Raw genomic sequence first — 21,991 nt, forward strand, 5'->3', positions numbered from 1 at the left:
ACGACTACTGAATCCTACACAATTACACTTTATAAGCACTTACATTAGTGCATGGATCATGCTATCCCAAACAGAAGCAAGACGCTATCCTCCAAAAAAAGGAAGTCAATCTGGTGGTTCCCTGCCATAAACAAACTGTACAACAGAAGGAAGAAACTGTTGCAAAAGAGAGTAAAATCCCATGAGTGGAGGAGCTCCCTGGTCAGCCTCAGTAAGAAGCTGCGATCCCTGATAAAATCCTCCAAAGCTAGTTACGAAAACAAAATCACCATTGATTCTAAAGACAACCACAAAGCATACTATAGCTACATCAAGAATCTCAATAGCAACACTCAGATCTGCTCTGAGTTACAGCACAATGGCACTAAATATACAGACCTAACTGATATTGCCAAAACCCTGGCAGATAGGTTCAGCGTTAACTCTACCCCCTCTTACCCCCTAAACAGCCCATCTCTATACCGGAAGAATGCAAAGTTCCTGTAATCACGGCTGCACAGGTAAAACCACACTCTCCAAAGCCAAGAACACAGCATCCATGGGACCAGACAACATCCCAGGCTGCGTTCTACACGAACTAAAGAACGAACTGGTACCCCACCTAAGTACCATGTTCAATCATAGCCTCACCTCAGGCTTTGTGCCTGCTGAATGGCGCACAGCAACGGTTATCCCACTCCACATGGGGGGAGCCACCACGGACCCCGGGAACTACCGCCCCATTAGCCTGACGAGCCCGGTCTGCAAGGCAATGGAACATATCATCATGGAACTTATAAACAAAGACATTGGTAATCGCCAAACTCTGGACCCCACCTAGTTCTGGTTTGAAAAAGGCAGATCATGTCTCCTAAACCTGACAGACTTCTTTGAAGCAGTCACCAAAGCCGTAGACAAGGGTAAGGTGGTTCACACAGCCTATCTAGATCTTTCCAAGGTTTTCGACACCATCCCCCACTCTGGAATTGTAGATAAACTTAATAAGCTAGGTATAAATCCCTATGTCACAAGATGGGTTGCCAACTGGCTCACTGACAGAACCCACACTATGAAAGTAGCAGACTCCAAATCCGACTTCAGACCAGTGACAAGTGGAGTACCACAGGGTTCAGTCCTGGGTCCTCTCCTGTTTAGTATCTACTTCTCCAAAGTACAGGCCAACACAGAAGGTCTTTGGCTAATGAAAGTTCACAGGTGACTGCAAACTAGGAGCCATAATCGAAACTCCTAACGATGTGGACATCCTACAAAAGGGCCTCACTGAGACAGATGTCTGGTGTCAAAGCCATGGCCTCAAGCTCAATGCCAAAATGTGCATTGTCATCCCCATTGGTAAAAACTCTGTACCCATGAATTACAACATAGGCAGTAGTATACTTAACACCGAAAGTGTGATAAGAGACCTTGGGACACAGGTGGACAGTAGTCTCTCCTTTGAAAATCACATCGCCACAGTAGTCAGGAAATCCTTCTACATGGCACACCTCATCACAAAAGGTTCCTCATCCAGAAAAAAAGATGTCATTGTTCCCCTCTACTCATCACTCATTAGACCCATTATAGAGTACAATGCCCCTTTTGGTATGTACCTCACAAGACATCTACAACAACTGGAAAGGCCACAGAAATACCTCACATAGAGGATTACCGGCCTCAAACAGATGCCCTACACAGAAGTCTCAAAAAACTCCAGCTTTACTCCGTCGCATATCGCCTACTCAGAGGTGATCTCTGCCTAACATACAAAGCTATGTCAAACCTAGAGCTGTTGGACATGGTCCACTTAAAGAAATCCCAATTCCTCCAAGCTACACGCCCTAGGGACCTAAACCTTGTCACCAGAATAAAGAGAACATGCCGGAGGGATAGATTCCTGTCCCAGAGACTTCCCATACTCTGGAATAAACTACCTATTTATATCAAACAAAGTTCCTCAATAGCACTCCAAGAAAAATCTTGATGATTGGATGGGAAATAGGAAATTCACCCCAGGGATCACCTCTGTGGCTCTGTTCGACAGTGACACAGGAAAATAATTTTTTTGGGTGGCAAAAGCCAGGGTACCTTTTTGGCTGCGCTTGTATAGGCCCCAGGGCAGATAGCCTAGTACCTACCTACGAACCTATTTATGGAGAACCCCTAGATGATACAAAAGACTAGTAGTACAGTTTGATCTTGCAACAGACTGCTGTGTAAAGGAGCTTGAATGAGGAGTTTGTCGAGATAGGAAAAATATGTATCCCTCAAAGTCTGCAAAAAGCAATGACAGGAGCGAGGCATCTGGTGAACACCCTTGGGGCAGTAGAAACACTAAAGGGCAAAGCACAGAACTGAAAATGGGAGGAAGAAACAGAGAAAGTGAAAAGTTAAACTCCTGAACAGAGGGTGAATGCGGATTTAAAGGTATACATCCTTGAGGCCCTGAGAAACCAAGAAGAAAAGAAAACAAGGTCAGAAGAGACAGCATCTGGAAAGAAGGGACCTAGAGAAACATGTTGAGCAGACAAAGATCCAGAATTGGTCTCCAGGTACCCTCCTTCCAAGGAACCAAAAACATTCTGGAGTTAACCTTTTCCCAGATGGGAAGGTGGAACAGGCTGAATAGTGCCCGTCTCTAAAAGGGACTGCAAAACCTCTGGGAAATGAGGGAGCTGTTCCAGAGGAAGGTTGTGGAATGTCTGAAAATGCAGGAAGGAATTTCCAAACCATGAAATACTCGACAGACAGCACCCAGAAATCTGAAGTGATCCGATACCAATTTGGAAGAGACAGTGAAAGGCAGAAAGACAGGGGAACCTGCCTGAGGGAAGAGGAGACCAAATGTCAAATGGAGGCAGGCTTGTCCTGAAAAGGAGGCTTCTGAAACAAAGGACTTTGCATGGATTTAGCAGGGGGAATACACCTAGACACAGTCTTACCTTTGGATAGTGGGTAGGTCTGCCAAAGGACAAAACCAGACTTAGATGAGCAATTCTTCTAGAATTTGGGGAAAGGAGAAAAAAAAATGTGAGAGTTCCTGCAAGGCATTAACCTTATCTTGCAGGAACTTAAACAGGTCAGCAGCAACTGTCCCAAAAAAGATTTTTTATTATCCACAGAAGCATCCAAAAGCTTTGCTTTAATATCATCAGGTAAAGCCTGCAATTGTAGCCAAGAAGAGCACCTCATAACAGAACCAAGAGCAGCAGCCCTGGAAGAGGCATCAGCTACATCATAGCAGCATTTTATGGAGTGACGGGCAACCTAGGAAGAGGATCCTAGTAGGAAAAGAGCTGAAGCCTTCCCATCAGAAAGGTCAGAAACCACTGAAACTACCCGAGAAGAAGGGCCACGACATACCTGGTCATATTGGTTTGGTAATTAATAGCCCTAAAAAGACAAGATGGCAGTAGTAACTACTTTTTTTTTACCTAACATTTCCATAGCTCTATTGCCCTTATCTGATGGAAGGACTTTAGTACACGGGAAAAGCTTATAAGGCTTATCAGAGGAAACTGAAATGACTGAAGGAACAACAGAAGGGCACTTACACAAAAAAACTGCAATTTCAGGCACTTGTAGAACATGCCAGGTTTCTTAAGAGGCTAGGGGTTGAGAATCAGGAGCCACAGTGGCAGTAGAAAAGATGTCCAAATGGGTTGCCAAAACAGAAGGAACAGCAGATGGCTTAAGAGACTCCATCTGTGAAAGGTCATAATAACTTTTTTGAGTGTCAGAGACAAGGAAGCAATCCCATTTGAAGTACCCAATCATATGAGCAATAGTATCCCCAAACAAAAATTCTTCCAAGGAGGAATCCGGGCTCAAAAATTCCTCTTCCTCAGAAATGTAGTCTACAGGGGAAAGAATTTGAAAGGAGTAAGCTAGGGATTCCTCCCCAGAGTCCAAGTCCTCATCTGAAGAATCCCATTCCCTAGGCCTCTTAACAGGAGTGGAAAACCAAGGAGGAGCAGGGACTGACACCTTTTGTGGGGGCTTCAAGGCCATTAAAGCATCAAACAGACCTTGAGGAAAATCCTGCCATTCATGTTGGAGATCTTTAACAAAGGGGTGATATGTTTAGTCTTTTTGGCTTTTTCTTGAGCAGTATATTTGCCTGAAGGACTCTTGGTAGTTCAGACCCTTGGGAGGATCATAGTAGAAATCGCCACCTTCAGTAAAATCTGAGGAATCACACTTGGTCCCTCAGAAATAATCAGCTGAGGTTCCCCTCCAATGTTATCAGCAGACTTTGGAAAAGTATCACAGGATGTGTGAGAATTCATATCCATGCCAGCCTCCTACAGGGTCACTGCAGATGAATCCAAGGCAAGAATTGGATGTCCTTCAGGGTCATCAACTTCTAAAAGGGCATCCCAGGAAGGCTGGACAGCAGCTGGATCAGGCCTAGGCTTTTTGGCCTTCTTGGCAGATGGAATGACTCACAGGACAGGAGGATTCTGCCATAGCACCCTAAGGCAACAGCTTAAGCCAATGGACCGCAAAGTATCTGGATTAAAAAAAAAAAGATAAAAAACTACTAAAGGTCTTAGGGACAAACGCTTGGCAGATGGAGCACTGTGTTTGGTTGTGGGAAACACCTAAGTAATAAAGACACTGGTCTTGAAGGTTATTATGAGGAATCTGCCTCCCATGCTAACATTTTCCCTTCTTGGATGACATGAACACAAGTACACTATAATAATGGAAAAAGATAAAGAAACCCCAGTCGTGCACTTATCTGAAGCAGTTGGCAACAAGCCCAGAAGAAGAGCATTCATACAGACTTTGGACAATGGTGTTCGGACTGCTGGCAAAAAAGTTCTGAGTGTTTGTGTCCGTACATCACCTTTATGCAGGGAGCATACGTTTGATGTACGGTGCCTATAAAATCTAAAGGCTTTGGTATACTGGCCAGATGTTGGGCTATCCTTGGCAGGAGATCCTCTTATGTGAAGAAAAAAAAAAAAAAACCTGCAACAGTGATATGGAATGCATCCATTATGTCTCTTATATAGACCAATGAGGTAGGTCTCTGGTCTTTTACACCCACGTGTATTATGACTCAATTATATTGGTACGCAAGGTGCAGTAACTTAACCATGTGCGTGATACTGAGGATCCTGGTTCTAAATAGGCAACTAACCATTATCCTCTCCTTGTCCAACCTGGTCAGTGGGGGATCTGTGTGTTGCACAATGCAGTCCCCAATGACAAGAGTATTAGGTAAACCGTATGCTTGGCTTATGGGCTTTTCACTTTGGGGACCATTAGGTGTAGGCTTATGTGAAATGTTTGGTGTTGCTTTTGGTGTGCACTTTAGTAACTGCTGAGGTGCTGTGCTGCCATTAGGTGGCTTTGAAGGTCTTTGAGATTTGGGGAGGTTTCTTTTAAGTGCCTCAGCATAAGGCAATCTGTGTGTGTGTGGCTAGTGGTTTGTATGGGGGATGTAGTGCGGGTATTCCTGACAAACTCATCTGTATGTGAGATTTTAACTTCCATGGAAGTTCTTTATTTACCTCTCCTCACGTACAGTGTTATTTTTTTTTTTAATGATTAGCTGACTGTCTGATAACACGAGGCAACTGCTACATTACCTTACGATGCCCATATCTACCAAGCTGGCCACAGAGATATTTGGAAATTGCATATTCATGCTGTATGGTCTTGTAACAGGGTTGACTGTTTAGGATTAAGGGCTGGATTTTAACAGGGGTCTCCTAGAGTAGGTTCTGGGGGTTAAGTCAGGATGTTATATAATGCTAGGATATGGTAGCGTTAATCGATGCACAAACTAGCTGCTCTAACCTCATTTCTGCACAATGCCACACTGTTCAACAGGTTTCAGATGTAAACCTAACTGTACAGGTAAATTTTACTTTCTAGGCGTTTGCTACTATATGGGGCACTGCTAACTGATGTGGCCCAGTGAAAAGCTCTGCACAGAGAAAAAAAAAAAGCTTGAAAACTGACTCCTACGCCCTCTAGCCAATAAATAACCATACATTGAGCTTCCTGCAGTACTTCCCTACTCAGAGAGACCAGGAAAACACCTTCTGCCACAAGATGTCTGATTCTGGAATTTCTTCCTGTTAAAAAAAAAAAAAAAACGCAAAAGTAACTCTCAATTACAGAATAAAGAACAAACTACCACCTAACAACTAAGTCCTTGACTAATTCTCCCTCTGCTGAGATTTGGATGAACACAGACTAGAAGAGTCAGCAGATAGAGAAATAACTATTTTTGCTACAAAATTAAATAAATGCTTTAAAATGCTCAAAAATAGTACTGATCACTGTATAAAGCAACAAGTGCAGTTAATCAAGAAAATATTCTTACTTTAGTTTAGATAACTCTGGGTGCAGTTGAAACACTAGAAAAGTGTTGCAGAGTTATCTGCAGTTGCTATCCAATGCATCAGAAAAAGAGTTTAGTAAAGTGGTTAGGTCCGCTAGAATGGTAACTAATAGCAATTTTCTGGCATGAAACACAAACTGTTTAATGCATTTTTAAACAGGGTTTATCCAACAACATTCTTCAGTGTATTTATAATAAAATTGTTACTAAATGTAAAATATGTACTCTAATATGTAAAAATATTAAAATGGACATGGAGATTAATATTCTTTTCTTTAATGTTAACGGTAATATTTTAACATATTCAAAGATCAATAAAAAGAATTGTAACATTTTAAAAGTAATTTGACCATTTTTTTTCAGTACACCCACAAGTAAAAGTTAAGTTGGGAGCTACCCAAACTGTTTTTAGAAAGGGTACAAGTCTAAAGGCATTCTTAGAAATTAATGGGAATAATACAACAAATATTCAGTGTGGCCCTTACTTTAAAATTCTGAAAAACAGAACAGTAAATATTAAAGGGTAGACAGTTAAAATTAAGCATCACAACACTTGTTTATATTCCATTGTGTTTTAATTGTAATGCATTCTACACAGGAAAATTATTATTTGGTGTATTACGTTTGCAGTGAGAGCTTCATATAGGATTATGTTGGCAATGTGAAATATTATTTCAAATGGCTACTGTTAATGTTTTAGTACTCTGAAGAAATCTTTCATTCGAAGGAAGAAAGCACTAAATAAATTACTTCTGACAGTACCTGCGAGAGCTTGTTCATACAATGTTTTTTTGTTTTGTTTTTCAGTTTGTGTTTCAAATTGTATTAAATTCGGAGGTGTTTTTTAATCCCTAGGAACTGAATTTGTGAAGTTTGTGGGTTCCAATTTCAAAAGACTTGCTCTCAGTGCAAGTGACCACTTTTACCGATAGCAGGTCTTTTGAATTCTGGTCCATGTAGCAAGTCTGTTTACAGATGAACCTTACACCGAAATAAGTCAGTTACACTGAGAGCAGGTCTTTTGGATTCAGGGCAGACTTGCTCTGAGAGTAACTCTTTTGGAATCTGGCCTTGATTGTTAATGTAATTGTTAATTACTTGAACATGCAATAACTCATTAACTGTTCTAGTCTTCTTTGTCGAATGCAATCTTATTTTAGTTTGGTCTGGACTCTTCTGGAAAATTTTTTAGAGCAGTCCAAAATTTTTGTTTTGCCCCTCCCTAAATGTGGCTTTCTTTTAATAATATCTTTAGCATTATTACATTTGTAGACAGTGGTATACATCTGTGCAAGTTTTGCAATGAGTTTCATCTGAATGTTGCAACTCTGGCAGTTGTGGTTATATTTCAGTTTACTTTTCAGCAGCTTGGAGAAGTATAAAGACATTGACTTTTTAGCCTCTGGATCATGCACTCATTCCAAATTAAATGGAATGTTTCCATTTGGCTAATCTCACCACTCAATCCAGTTTCAGAGTTAGATGTGTCTTATGTCTGCTGGAATCATCTCAGTGAATGTCTTCCTCCAACAATGAATCAAACTCAGTGCTACAGTCAGCTGTAGGACAACTCCTGAGCCCTCCTCTACACATGGCAATGTTTTCAGCATCTAGCCCTCACAGGCTTTGGCCTTGGTTCCAGGGCTGAAGGTGTTGTTGACCTGAAGTCCTGGGTCCAGACTACAGATGCCTACTTTCAGAGTCATCTCAATATCAAGTAGCTTAGCAACATGAAGGTCTTTTACTCTGGGCACCACTTTGGAGTCAGGCTATTTGCACAGTCTACTTCTGAGTTGAACTTATAGGTACAGCAAGCTTTTCAGCAGTGACAGAGTCTGTCTCAGATAACGTTAAGTGATGATACAACCCTTCTCAGTCAAGTTCTTCTTGATGTCTCATTGATCCACATGGATCTTTTTCAGACTGGGACTAGGACCAGCATCTGGTTAAATTACTTGCTCACATTCACACAGTAGGCAAATGGAGAATGAAAAAAATCGAACACTGAACCACAGAAAGCAGCTTAATAAATCACAGGCTTAATTCCTGCAATAAGTGTCAAATGGACATTGATGTGCAAACTGGACTCAATTTTGGACCAATCTTCTTAAACCATCTGCTCTTGAAAATGACCAGACCACCTTAGGACAGAATGCATCTGTGGTCACAGCCATCACTGGGGTGGGGCCTAAAAAGGGTCTGCCCAAACTCAAGTTTGCAGTCAGAGTTCATCAGTTCAATTGAATCTTGTAAGTATTAGACATCCTGATGGTAACAATGGACCCAAAAGCAGACATCACTACACTTTCAGGGTTGCCTGTAGTACTCTGAAGTACAATCAGTCACTGGCAGGTTTGTAAAATGTGGCTGCAATAATGCTCAACACCTTGAGACAAAGAGAAGGAGAAACAGCCTGAGGCAGGATGATCTGACTGTTTTCTAAACAGGAAGGATTCTGTCAGTATGAAGAAATGTCACACAAGTATCATCTCCAGCATCCCCCCAACAAATGAGAACATTCTGAGTGGGCAACATCTGGGACCCTGCAATGTTCACTGTAATGTCTCAAGAATGGTGCAGACACAGAACAGATCCCCTGACCACTCATCACTGGAGTAGCCAGGAGTCAGTCAACCATGATGGAACTACTGTGACTTTTTACACCCTCTGGTTCACTGCAACTTCGAACAGGGATTTTGTGAAAACTCTGGGAACTGAAGTAAGCCCAGAATGGAGTGCCTGGAACTGAAAGTGCCTGGCTGCTATCCTGGAGATAGATGCTTTGTCCACAGTTTTATATTTTAAACACTTTTCCATCTATAAATACTGAAAAACTGTCTACCAAATTGAAAAAAGGGCAAAAACAAACATAATTCAGACAAATCAAGGCAGAGAAAAGTATCAAGTTGTAGTACAAAAGTACAGTTGTGTACATTTACCATAAATGTAGATGTGAGAGTGTATTCACTGTTGTAGTCATTACATTTGGGTAATCTGCTAGCAGGTTGCCCTCAGTCGGCCTGAATTCCAAAGTCTTGGGTCCTGCATCGGTTGCAGTCTCCTCTTCCATGACATCAGGTCGTCAGGGGTATAAAACATGCAGCTGACACCATTTTCTTTAGTTTTTCTTGCCCCAGATGTCAGGTGGCCCCATAAAGGTAGCAAAAATATATAAAAATATATATACATGCATCAATATAAACTTTACCTTCATCTGCAAGCAAATACACCACATAGGTTGTAGAAGATAGAGAAGGAAAGATAAACTCCAGAATGACTGGGGGATGACGGGCGGGTAACCTGGACTGCAACAGTGAATACACTCGAACATCTACATTTATGGTAAGTGTACACAACTGTACTATGATCTTCGTGTTTCACTGTTGCAGTCATTACATTTGGGTAGAATCCCAAAGCTATGGTTGGGAGGCTGGAGCTAAACAGCATTAGGTGCAGCTATAAGGCCCTGCAGAACTGCGGTGGCAAAGCCTGCCCTGGACATACAGTAGAGAGGCAACTGATCATGCTTTGTAAAGGTGTGAACAGAACTCCAAGTAGCAGCCTCTAGAATGTCTTTGGTTGGTACTCCTCTGAGAAAGGCTACTGAAGTAGCTGCAGCTCTGGTGGAATGAGACCTAATGCCCTTGGGCACAGGTTTACCATGGTGTAAGTAGCAGAAATGGATGCAGTGGCTTATCCACTTTGAAATTGTCTGCTTTGAAATAGCCTTTCCTTCTGATCCTGCAGCATATGTCACTAGTAATTGCTCAGTTTTTCTTAGAGCTTTAGTCCTGCTCAAGTAGAATCTTAGCTGTCTGTGTACGTCCAAGGAATGCAGAATTCTCTCCCCCTTGTTCTACGGATTTGGATAAAATGTTGGCAGATTAACTGTTTGGTTAAGAGCCACAGTGGAAACCACCTTAGGCATAAATGTAGTTTTTGTCCTCAGAGACACCCTGTCTGGGTAAAATATGATAAAAGGCTCTACAGCCATGAGGGCCTGTGGCTCTGAAACTCTTCTTGCTGAAGTAATTGCTAGCAGCAAAGCTGTTTTCCATGATAAGAACTTTATATCAGCGGTAGCAGCTGGTTCAAATGGAGGCAGGGGGAGCTTTTCCAATACATAATTGAGGTCCCATGCATGTAATGGTGATCTTCTAGGAGGCCTTAAATTTTTGGCTCCTCTAAGATACTGCTTTAGTAAAGGATGAGAAAAGATTGGTGGCTCTGTATTGTAATGAGCCGAAATGGCTGAGGCATGGATTTTAATTGAAGAGAAAGATAGGCCTTTGTCAAGCATCTCAGTTAAGTATTGTAATATCTGAGGAATATTTGGTTCTGCTGTATCATTTCCTTGTGCTTGATTCCAAGCACAGAATCTCTTCCATTTATCAGCATAAGATTTTCTAGTACTAGGCCTTCTGGCTTCCAAAATGACATCCATCACAGCTTTACTGAGAGGAGTTGTTTGTATAACTACATGATCAGCCATGCTGCCAGGTTCAGTGTCTGGAGTTGATTGTGCAGGATCTGATTGTTTTGCTGGGACAGTAGTTGAGGTCTTTGAAGTAAGGTCCAAGCTGGGTATTGAGACAAGTTCTTAGGACTGGGTACCAGTATTGGCGGGGCCAGTCCAGGGCAATTAGTATCATCTTTGGTTTCTCTTGTCTGACTTTTAGGAGGACCTTGGGAAGAAGAGGCAGAGGAGGAAAGGCGTAAACTGATAGGTTTTTCTAACTGAAGGATAGGGTGTCCACTTTCCATGCTTGTCTGTGATAAGTCCTTGTGCAGAATCTTTGCAATTGATAATTCTAACGAGAGGTAAATAGATCTATGTCTGGGCTCCCCCATTTCTCTGTTATCATGCTGAAGACTTGTGGATTTAGTTTCCACTCGTGAGGGTCCATAAGGTTTCTACTTAAATCGTCTGCCAGAGTATTTTGCTTTCCTGGCAGGAAAAGAGTTTGGAGATGTGTTTGGTAGGTCAAAGCTGTGTCCCACAGTGCCATGGCTAATCTGCAAAGGGGGTATGAGTGTGTGCCCCCTTGCTTGTTTATATACCACATGACTGTGGTGTTCTCCGTCTTTATCAGTAGTTGTCTTGGATGAAGTAAGTCCTTGAAGGCTGTTAGGGCATTTTGAACAGCTAGCAGCTCTTTCTGGTTGATATGTAGATGCATTTGTTTTGGGGTCCATATGCCCTGAATGCATCTTCCTGCCATGTGGGCCCCCCAGGCATAATCTGATGCGTCTGATGTTAAGGTTTAGCTGGCAGGGGGTAGAGTGAAAGCCCTTCCCATGTTTTGGTGACATGCCTTTGCCCACCATAGAAACTCCTGTTGTAGACAGTGTATGAGAGGAATCATTGTTTCCAGACTGTGAGAATGTTGACTCCATAAACTTTTTAGGTACCATTGAAGTTTCCTCATATGCAGTCTCACATATGGAATCAGTAGGATGCAGGATGCCATGAAGCCCAAAGCCTGCAGAATTTGTCTTGCAGATAACTGGGTTTTTCTCACCATCAGTTTGAAGGAGGTAGTCAGTTGCCTTTGCTTGTCTGGCATGAGGTAAGCCATCTGGGCAGTTGTATTCAAGCTTGCACCCAGGAATGTCTTTTGAGAGGGTACCAGTTGTGATTTCTTTTTGTTTATTGTGTACCCTAGGCATGTTAGAAGCCTTTTCACAAACGCCAGGTGTTGAAGAAGAATGTCCTTGCACTCTGCTTGGATGAGACAGTGGCCCAAGTAAGGATATATTTGTATACTTTTTTGTCTGCAAAATGCAATTACTGATGCCAGGCACTTTGTGAAGACCCTGGGCGCAGTAGATAAGCCAAAGGGCAGTGCAGAGAATTGGTAATACATTAAGCCAGCCTTGAATCTGAGGTATCTTCTGCACGATTGTCTTATTGGGACATGCAGGTATGCCTCTTTCAGGTCTAATGTCACTAGCCAAGCATTCTTGCCCAGCATGGGCAGAAGCTGCTGCAAAGTCAGCATTTTGAATTTTGGAATGTCCAGGTATGTGTGCAAAATTGATAAATCCATTTTGTCCTTTCTGGGTACCAAGAACAGTCTTGAGTAAAAACCTTGTCCTTTTTCCTGTTCTGGTACTGGCTGAATGGCCCCCATATCCATGAGAGATGTAACCTGTTTCTGTGCCTCTGCCCACTGAATTTTGGGCAGATATGGCCAACCGTTTGCCATTGGCATAGTGTGGAAATGGAATCTGTATCCCTGTGATACTATGTTTATTACCCACTTGTCCTGGGTTATTAAATGCCAGTTTTGAGCAAAAAGTGCTAATTTTCCCCCTAAGGGTGCTGCCAAAAGATAAGTGATTGTTGTAGGCAGAGGGAAGTCATTGGGACTGTTTTCTGTAGGTTTGCGCTTTATCTCCTCCAGATTTGGAGGTAGAAGCGCCCCATTGCTTTGACCTGTATGAATCTTACGCCTGGTATCTGGAACCCTCAGGGCGTCTGGATTTGCCCCTTTGAGCTCTGTCTGACATGGGAAAGGACCAATTCTTTGTAGGCCAGTGTCTACTGAATCTTGGTGGCTGCACTTGTAAGAAGTCTTTAACAGTTGGCATAGACTTAGCTTTGTCTTCATTTTCTTTAAAACCTCTTCTGCCTTAATACCAAACAGAGTATCGTGCTGTAAAGGTGCATCTAGCAATTTAGCTTTAACATGATCAGGCAAATTTTGTTCCTTTAGCCAGGCATGCCTCCTAATCACAGATCCAGTAACTGCGGCCCTGCGACCACACTGCAAAGTATGCTTTCCAACCGGTTCAGCTGCATGCAATAATTCCTGCAATTCTTTATTTTCTGCACATTCAGAAATCAACATCATTTTCTGTTTCAGCAATCCCATAACATGTTGTTGATACTTAAGCATGTGAAATTGACAGTTTAAGGCTCTGATTGCCAAGGTTGCAGATGTATAAACCTTTTTTCCCCATCTGTCCAGTGCCCTTGAATCTCTGTCAGAGGGGGTAGATTTTTTGCTGTTGAGGACTTAACTCCCTTTGGACCCTGTGAAATAGTTTCAGGATCAGCAGCAGGGTTTCTAAATAAAAATTTATGTAAGTCAGGGACCCTGTAACATGTCAGGCTTACTGGGAGACGGAGGTAAAAAGTCAGGGGTCAAGCTTGACTCCGAAAACACATAATCCACAATGTATAAAACAGGGGGAATGGCTAAAGGCCTGTGCTGAGAGAGAAGGAAATCCCTGAGCCTCTTTTTTGATTCTGAGAAATCCTGACTCTCCCAGTGAAAATTCTCCCTCAAAGTTTGCAAGGTTTCCCCAAATGAATAAATGAATAATCCTCAGGAGGAGAAGCAGATGGTATAGACTCCTCTGCATCAGAAACCTCATAGGGAGGTATAGATAATTCCTGATTAGAAGAGGAATCAGAAGAAATAGAAACCTGATCTGAAGATTCATAATCAGTGTCTTGCCTAGGCCTCTTATCTTGAGGGGGATGGGTACCCCTGATCAAGGTAATAAGGTCTTCAGCCATTTTGATCATCTGTTTTTTAGGCATAGAGGCCTGTGCACGTGGCTCATGCGTCAGTTTTTTAGTTTTAGAAGTTGCTTTTGTCTTTGGTTTTGCAGCTGTCGTCGGTTTGATATACAAATGTTGAGGTCTGAATACACCCTCAGAAGCTGGTGCCTGCTCAGCAGCTCTGGACCCATCCGAGGGAGATACATCCGTCGGTCCAATACCTTGAGTATCTTGTGGCATGCCAGACTCCACAAGGGTGTCGGTAGAGGCCTGCGACTCGAAGGTAGCGGGTATCAGGGGCTGCGAAAGCGGCGAACCGGCGACTGGCTTAGGAGAAGCTTCGTCATTGGTTTTGGATCTCGACTGGTTTTCTCTGTCCTTTTCTTTGCATTTTTTTATGTACTCCGGTAGTCGGATTGCTATCCGACGACATTTCTGGGTAGTTAAATCCATTTCCAAAATACTTTAAGGCAAAAATATACCGACGTTTAATAGTGTGTTGGTTAAATCTAGCACAAAACTGACAGCCAGGCACGTTGTAATCAGGGCCTAGGCAAGGAATACAGTATAAATGGAAATCCTTATGCGGTATTTGCTTCCCACAAGTAATACAATTATTAACTTTTTCTGATATCGGTATGGAGCAAGAAAAAAGTTTCCCCAACAGGGTACTTAGCTTTAGTGAAGACTTCGGTTCTGAAACTCAAACTCGAATATTTCAATAGTCGGCTGACCGGCACTTGCGAAATGCTTCTGCTTCGGGCACCACGTGGCAAGAAAGACAAAAGAAAATGGAGTCGGCTGCATGTTTTATACCCCTGACGACCTGACGTCATGGAAGAGGAGACAGCAACCGACGCAGGACCCAAGACTTTGGAATTCAGGCCGACTGAGGGCAACCTGCCAGCAGATTACCCAAATGTAATGACTGCAACAGTGAAACACGAAGAACATCTGCCACGTTCAGCAACAAAAAAAATCAACAGACTAGTTCTACACTACTTTTTTAATCATCAGCCACTAATTAAGAGAAAAACAAAATAGCAAATATAAAGGAAAACAAACAATGGCAGTACACCTAGAAAGAAGGTGTGGCAAAGGGTACAATGTAGGAAACATTAAGTCCAATACTGGGCAAAAAGTATAAAAAAGTATAAAACGTAATACAATGACCTGGCACTTACAGCACAGACAGGAAAGAAGCAATTAATGGCACACAGAAAAAAAAAAAAAGAAGCAATGTTTTAGTGAAAAGGTATGAAAAAAAAGCAATAAGGAACCTAACCAAGTGTCACTTCCCAGATGCAAGCACTTAAAAATAGCAAGGCGTATTTGGAAATTAAGTACAGCACTATGAAAGGGATAGGCCAACAGCTTGGTAAAGTTTTAGATGCTGTAAAGCAAGATGGGTGAAGGGGAGGGGCCAGAAGCCTGGTGCAGTTTTAGATGTCATACAGCATTATGAGTGAAGGGTAAGGGCGAATAGCCTGGCACAGTTTTAGATGTCAAGTTACTTAAGTCCTGCTGTCTTTAGTGCTAATGGCTGATAAGGATGGACCTTACCATCTCAGATAAATGCAAAATGTGTGTGAAAAATATGGAGGGGGAAATGTACAGAATTACTTTATAACAAGATCTGGGGTATGAATTAAAAAGAAGAGATCATGAAATGGATTTATTTTACTAAAAACAGATGGAAAAGAAATGAAACTGAGGCTGGACAATTTATCGAAAAAGTAATCCTGTTTGTATTATACTGGATTTGCTTAATATAATTTTACAGACTTTAATAATGCAAGTTAAATTAAAAATTGTGTGACAATCTCTTTTAGTAAATTAAACTGGTTTACAATAGCAAGTGATATATTATTTTGCTAGTTGTCAGTGGATCCTTATCCACCTTTTAAATTACTATAAAGTCAAGTAGATGAGAACTTCGTTTAATGCCTCGTCTGATGGATAACATCCCAGTAATGAAGCAACCTCCCCCTCATCATACCACTCAACTTCTTTGCTCTAAAATTCTGGACAAAGACAAAAACAATTTGGGGGGGGGACAATTTTTAAATATTACTACAATTCACTTAAAACTGCTGTGGTGGTGCTTTGGTAGCATTGTCACCTCACAGTAAGACGCTGTCCGGTTCGATTCTCAGCTAGAGCATCTTCTGCGTGGAGGTTGTGCATCAGGGCTGGTAACTCGGCATGTAAAAATCAACTACCAATCATTAGCGGACCGGAGTTCCGCTGTGGCGACCCCTAACCAGGAAAAGCCGAAAGACACAACAACTATAATTCACTTAAAATTATGAGAAAAGATTTTGTATCCACATGCATTTTTCTGCACATTAATGGTATGAAACACGTCTGGAATTTATCAGAAAAATCTAAATTTTATGAGGAAAATGAGACAAAAATAATGCAGCAGGAGCATCGGGGAGGAATACTTGTAATGCAGCACTGCAGTGTTAGCACTGGAATACAAACACAAATACAAATACCCTGCTTGGGAGGTAACCTTATGACCTCCTTGGCTGTGTAGGAGAGCGCAATCTGCTGTGCAACCTACCACAGAAGGTTAGCCTTTCAATCAAGGCCTAAAGTCAAAGTATCATAAATAACAGACCACTGCAAATTTACAAGTAGAGTTGTCATTATGACCCAATTTTTAAAAGCTAAATGAAACAGCATCACAAATTTCACAACAGTACAGTAAACTGCAAAACCAAATACAATGTGTTTTAGAACAATAATAAATGGATTAGGTCTCACCTTAAATACAAAAAAAAAAAAAAAAACAACTTTTCCCATACAAAATAGTTTTCCCTAAAATAATACAATGTTTAACTGCAAGTTTACCTTTGCATAAAATCATGCAGTTGAGGGTTGACTCTTTCCAAAATTGGCATCAAATAGTTGAGGATATGCTTAGTGCTGTCCATGGTTGGGTCCATGAAATCCCTGCACAAAGCAACAAAAGAAAAAAAAAACTGTTTTGTAATTTTTTAAATACTTGATAACTTTGTGGTTGAATACTCCGTTATTAGTTCATAAACTTGGAAACAACATTACTATTTCTTCAGCATATGACGGACCCAAGATCCCAAACATCCCTTTAGCTTATCAAGACACAAGAACATTTCAATATCACAGCAAGGTAATTATTAGGCGCTTAAAGAGGCTGTCAGAACTTAGCTGCTCGTTTACTATGTGCCGAGTAACCCAAAAAAAAACGTACATATTTTCAAATAATTGCATGCCACATATATGTAACTACTGAAAAGTGTACATACATTTTTATATGTCTGGTATGTATGTGCATAGATGCACTCAACCTAAAAACTGTAGATGACCAAAGAGACAACCAACAACAAGTATTATAATAGATTCTGCAAATTTAACACCAGACATGGGGGGTACAACAAAAAAAAAACCATGACCTTCCTTTTTTTTTTTTCTTTTTTTATTTTTTTAGCAAATTTGTTTTATTTATGTCAATATAGACAAAACAAATTCTGTCGTTAAAAAAGAAATTGGTCAGCTCATGGTCCAGCACAAAAACAAACTTATAAAGTCTAATCTTTTGTAGGTGACAAATGTTTGCTTGTTAAATCTACCTGCAGAACTACAACCCTCAAGGTACCTTAAACATCTCAAGACATTCAATGCACCAACTAATGAGTCCTCCTAGACACAGTCCCATGCTCAACAACAGACATTCTTTAAAAAATGAAATCTTAATCACCACCTTCCTCAGCATGTTCTGGAAAATATGTTATTTCAATACCTAATGCTCCAAGGTTATTCTCCAAGACAACAAACAATTCCCCAGGAATGTAACAAGCACTGGTAAAAGGACATAGGATGAATCATCATTGTATTCTGAATTTTAACTTGCTCTGACTTATCCAACTGAGCCTCACTTTCAGCATTCTGCAGTTTTACAGTAAATGCATCTAACTTTATCACTGAGCTCCTTTTCTCGACAATCAACATACTTCAAGCAGTAGTTCTGCAAATGAGAACATACCCAGGCCAGCCACGAAACAGTGACCACAATGTTGCTTTCTGTATGATATTTCAACATTGCAGTAAAAGCTAAGCTTTCAGTGAACTTACACTTCGCCCTTCTAACCCCAGTAAACAAAACTACTGATCAAAGTTTCTTGAAAACTAGAAGACTCTCCAAACAAATATCTATTCAGGGTCGAGTCCAAAAATAAGTAGGAAACCCGATACTGACAAATACTAATCCAAAACAAAAGAACCAAACACCAGCAGCGTAACAAACGTGGAACTTTAATAACAAAAGAAAAAAATTTAAAGGTAAAACAGTCACAGTTTAGGGCTTTCATCTTATATGAAAGACATCATCACAGCCATGAAACGACATAAACATTTTTAAAGGAACTTCATAAAACACACCTCCAAAAACACCCAGTAAGGTGACAGGAACTGCAAAAGCCCAGGAATATCTTTACAGAGAGACAGTAAATACAGAATGAATAACACTCTTTACAACTTGGAAGCTATAATTTTAAGTTCACTGATAACACAAATGCAATCATTAGTCCTTAGCAAATGTGTGGTGTTCTAATCCAAGTTGCCACAACATTTCACAGTGCAATAATTTGTTCTTCCAATCCCCTGTCTAGGCATCTGCTTAGCTTGTACTTGTTCCAATAAAACCTAGAGAGGATAGGAAATGTCTAGCCAGGGTGCTCTTGCTGTCAGCTTACTGTATACTATAAATGTGCTGATATACTCTTTTGTTAACAGCATTGTTGGTTTTGCCTACATAAAACACTTGACATTGGGTGCAAACTACGATGCATACCACCTATTCAGAACAGCAATCAAATTTGCCCCCCTTTAAACATGTTTCATGATAATAAACCAAAAAAAATAAACACCCTGGTAGTCAGTCTCCAGTCCGTTTTATTGTATAAAAAATCAGTTAAGAGCTTTCATCAAACACAGTTGACTTCATCAGAACAAAGGCCTTTTCTTAAAAAGCAGTTTAAATAGGTTTAAAACAGCCATAATTGGTTAAAAACAGCCAATAAAAAACATTAAATTAGCATAAATCATGAATATTAATATTTAAAATAACTAGAGTAGGAAAAACCATTAGGTCAATATTATTCACTTGTCATATTAATAAAACAATAAAACAAATGAAGGGACTTAGACTTGTTCTGCTTTTTCTTTTAATACTGGCAGGATAGTCAAGTAATCATTTATCCCTGGATGTACATTTGCAGCCAACCTTAACTGCCACAACAGCTCTTTTTTTACACGATACATTTTGCCAATGCCACCCTCTTGAATCTACTTGCACAATATCCAGAATGGCAAACTTAAACCCAGAAAAACCTTCACACTGTAAACTATGTCTAAACTGGGCATTAGTTTATTTTATTTTTTACATCATATAGATGCTCATATATTCTGGATTTAAGAAGCCTCTCAAAAATGAAATGCAGGTATTACATTTCGCAAGATATACTAGTTTGCTGGAAAACGTTTCCTTTCCTGAAAAACAAAGTATCACCATTTTCATTGGCCAAGGTAATAGAGGTACCCCGTAAGAACATAATGGCAATAAGAACATCTACCACAGGCTCTGGTACCATTTAGGTTGTTGTTAACTCCACCATTACTAACTTTCCTTTCTAAAACCAACTTTAAATTAGGTCCTATTTTGGTAGAAAAAGTGGGGTTTACACCCAAAACTTAGTACACCTCATTGGTTTTGAAAATACTACAGTTTTTATTAAGAATATTCTTAACCTCTTTGTATAGGGGACTATACTGAATCACACAGGCTTGTTGGAAATCAATATCTGTCCCACCATCTACATCTACACCTGCCTGGGTTTTTTTTTTGTTAACCCCCTACCTAAAAGCGGTGTATATATGTCTATGCGGGCTTCTTGCCACTCACTACCACTGTTGTCTCTCTCTCTCCCTCAAGTACCCTGATCTACACTGTGCTGTTCCAGCCTATAATTCTTCTGAGAATCTACCTACCAGCTGACAAAAGGACCCATGGTTTTGTCTTGCTGCCTCTACTCCCTGCACTCGCTGTTAAGGAATTAAGAAAGTATGTTTCCATGGCCTACCTGTAAAGCATAGTACTGATCACTGTAGCTTTAGGGGTTCTAAAGTAAGCTCTGAGGACAGTCAGCCAGTAGCCTCCCTCCCCCCAATCTAGCTACCTTGTTGACCTTAGTACTACATCACCTATTAGTATCTCTCTTACTACCTTCCCCCTTTTGGAATCTGCCATAGCCTACCTTCCTTTTGTAGCTGTTTGTATTTCTAGCTTTGCCCTGTAGGTGGCACCACTATTCCATCCAAGATTTATTCTGCTTTTCCTTTGTTCCTCTGCTTTATCTATTTTAAACTTCTTTGACCTTAAACGACTCCGAAATTACAATATACCCTCTATCCTAACTCACTATACTCTCCTGTGTCTCTAACAGACCTCTAACTTTTATCTGCTCCCTCTCTCCTTAGACATACTTGGCTTACCTTCTAGACTGAGTTCTACTGATTGTTTCTCCTCCAGCTGCTCCATTGTCTGTTTCTACCCACTCCGTTCACCCTACGGGCTCACTCCGCTCCCCTACCCCCAATTCCCACCCACCCCCACTGGTCCTACACTTATCCTTCACTGCCATTCCCCCTTCCTATCTCCACCTATCCCATACCACTACATCACCAAGCCACTCCCTTAACTCTCTCACCTGATTAGTACTACTAATCTGTCTTTCTTACCACTACCTCTGTCTAATCTTAACTACAACTACGCTACCTCCTATCTTACCCTGTTAACTACTTACCAACTTAACTTATAACCTGCTCAATATCTTAAAACACTTTGTCTCCTTATTACAATACATACTAACACTAACTATTCCCTACTTAAATCCTCTTACCATGGCTTCTACAAATAAAATTAATTTAACCAAATTACTACTCTTAACTACCACACTAGCAATTCTTACCATACCATACTCACTTACCTCCTATGAATATCTTTCTCGATCTGAACAAAACCATCATACCCAACAAACTTTACCATCCTCATTCACCTTCTCCCTTAACCATAGTAATATAACCTATGTTTCTAATTACTCTTTACCTAAATTCCACAAAACAACTCACATTATTCACTTCCCTACCAAGAAGACTCCTAATAGCCTTCATAAACTCTTAAAATCTCTACAATACCCCCAGCAACACCCCCTCCTAGATGGTGACATTCATCCAAACCCTGGCCCCCATACTGACGCCATAACTAACCCTACCAATTTAAACAGTACCTATAACTTCTACAATTATTAAACCAACTAACTCCCTCCTGATAGCTCACCTTAACATAAGAAGTATAAACAATAAAATTTCCCACCTACATGCGCTCCTTGATGTACACTCATTTGACATTCTATGTCTTACAGAAACTTGGCTAAAACCATCTACTCTCGACCAAGAAATTAGCCCTCCTGGCTATAACATCCTCAGAAATGACCGTAAAATGAAAAAAGCAGGGGTATAGCCATTCTTTACAAATCAAAGCTACAAATTTCCCTCATTAATGTGCTCCCATCAATAGATACCAAATCTGAAACCCTAACTATCAAACTCCAAATCAATAACTCTAAATCAATCTATATAATTTGCATGTATCTACCTCCAGGTAACAATACAAATTCTCTAGAAAACTTGCTTAGTCATTTATCTACCCATCTACCCCAGGAGACCATTGTACTTGGTGGCGTTAATATAAACTGGTCTTCTTGTAGTTCTCTCAACCCCACCAACCATATAAACCTCTTTGGATTCTCTCAACTAATTACAACTCCTACAAGAATCCATAAACCCACTAACAAGGAAAGTACTCTGGATTGGATCCTTATTAACAGCCACCCTGAATCTTATACTCCAGGAACCCTCCCAGATGATATCAGTGACCACACACTTACCTACATTATTAAACAAAAAACCCACATTCCCTCCACACATAATCTCAAAACCTCCCGGTCAAAAAAAAGTTTTAACCCAGACAGCTTCTTAACCGAATTGCAAGCTTGTGACTGGTCACCACTAACCTATCTAGAACTAGACGAAGCAGT

The 21,991-nt window shown here is 40.7% G+C and overlaps 1 protein-coding gene across 1 annotated transcript in view; it reads right to left on the bottom strand.

Moving 5' to 3' along the window:
• Window positions 1-21,991, bottom strand: part of LOC122798625 (TBC1 domain family member 20-like) — a 381,335-nt gene that overhangs the window by 197,930 nt on the left and 161,414 nt on the right. The window contains exon 5 of the mRNA XM_044067711.1: window positions 16,710-16,811. Coding sequence (XP_043923646.1) covers window positions 16,710-16,811 — 102 coding nt within the window. The remainder of the gene's footprint in view (window positions 1-16,709; window positions 16,812-21,991) is intronic.

Source organism: Protopterus annectens, chromosome 3.part1, assembly GCF_019279795.1.
Source record: "Protopterus annectens isolate FY-2018-M chromosome 3.part1, PAN1.0, whole genome shotgun sequence".
Classification (NCBI taxonomy): Eukaryota; Metazoa; Chordata; order Ceratodontiformes; family Protopteridae; genus Protopterus; species Protopterus annectens.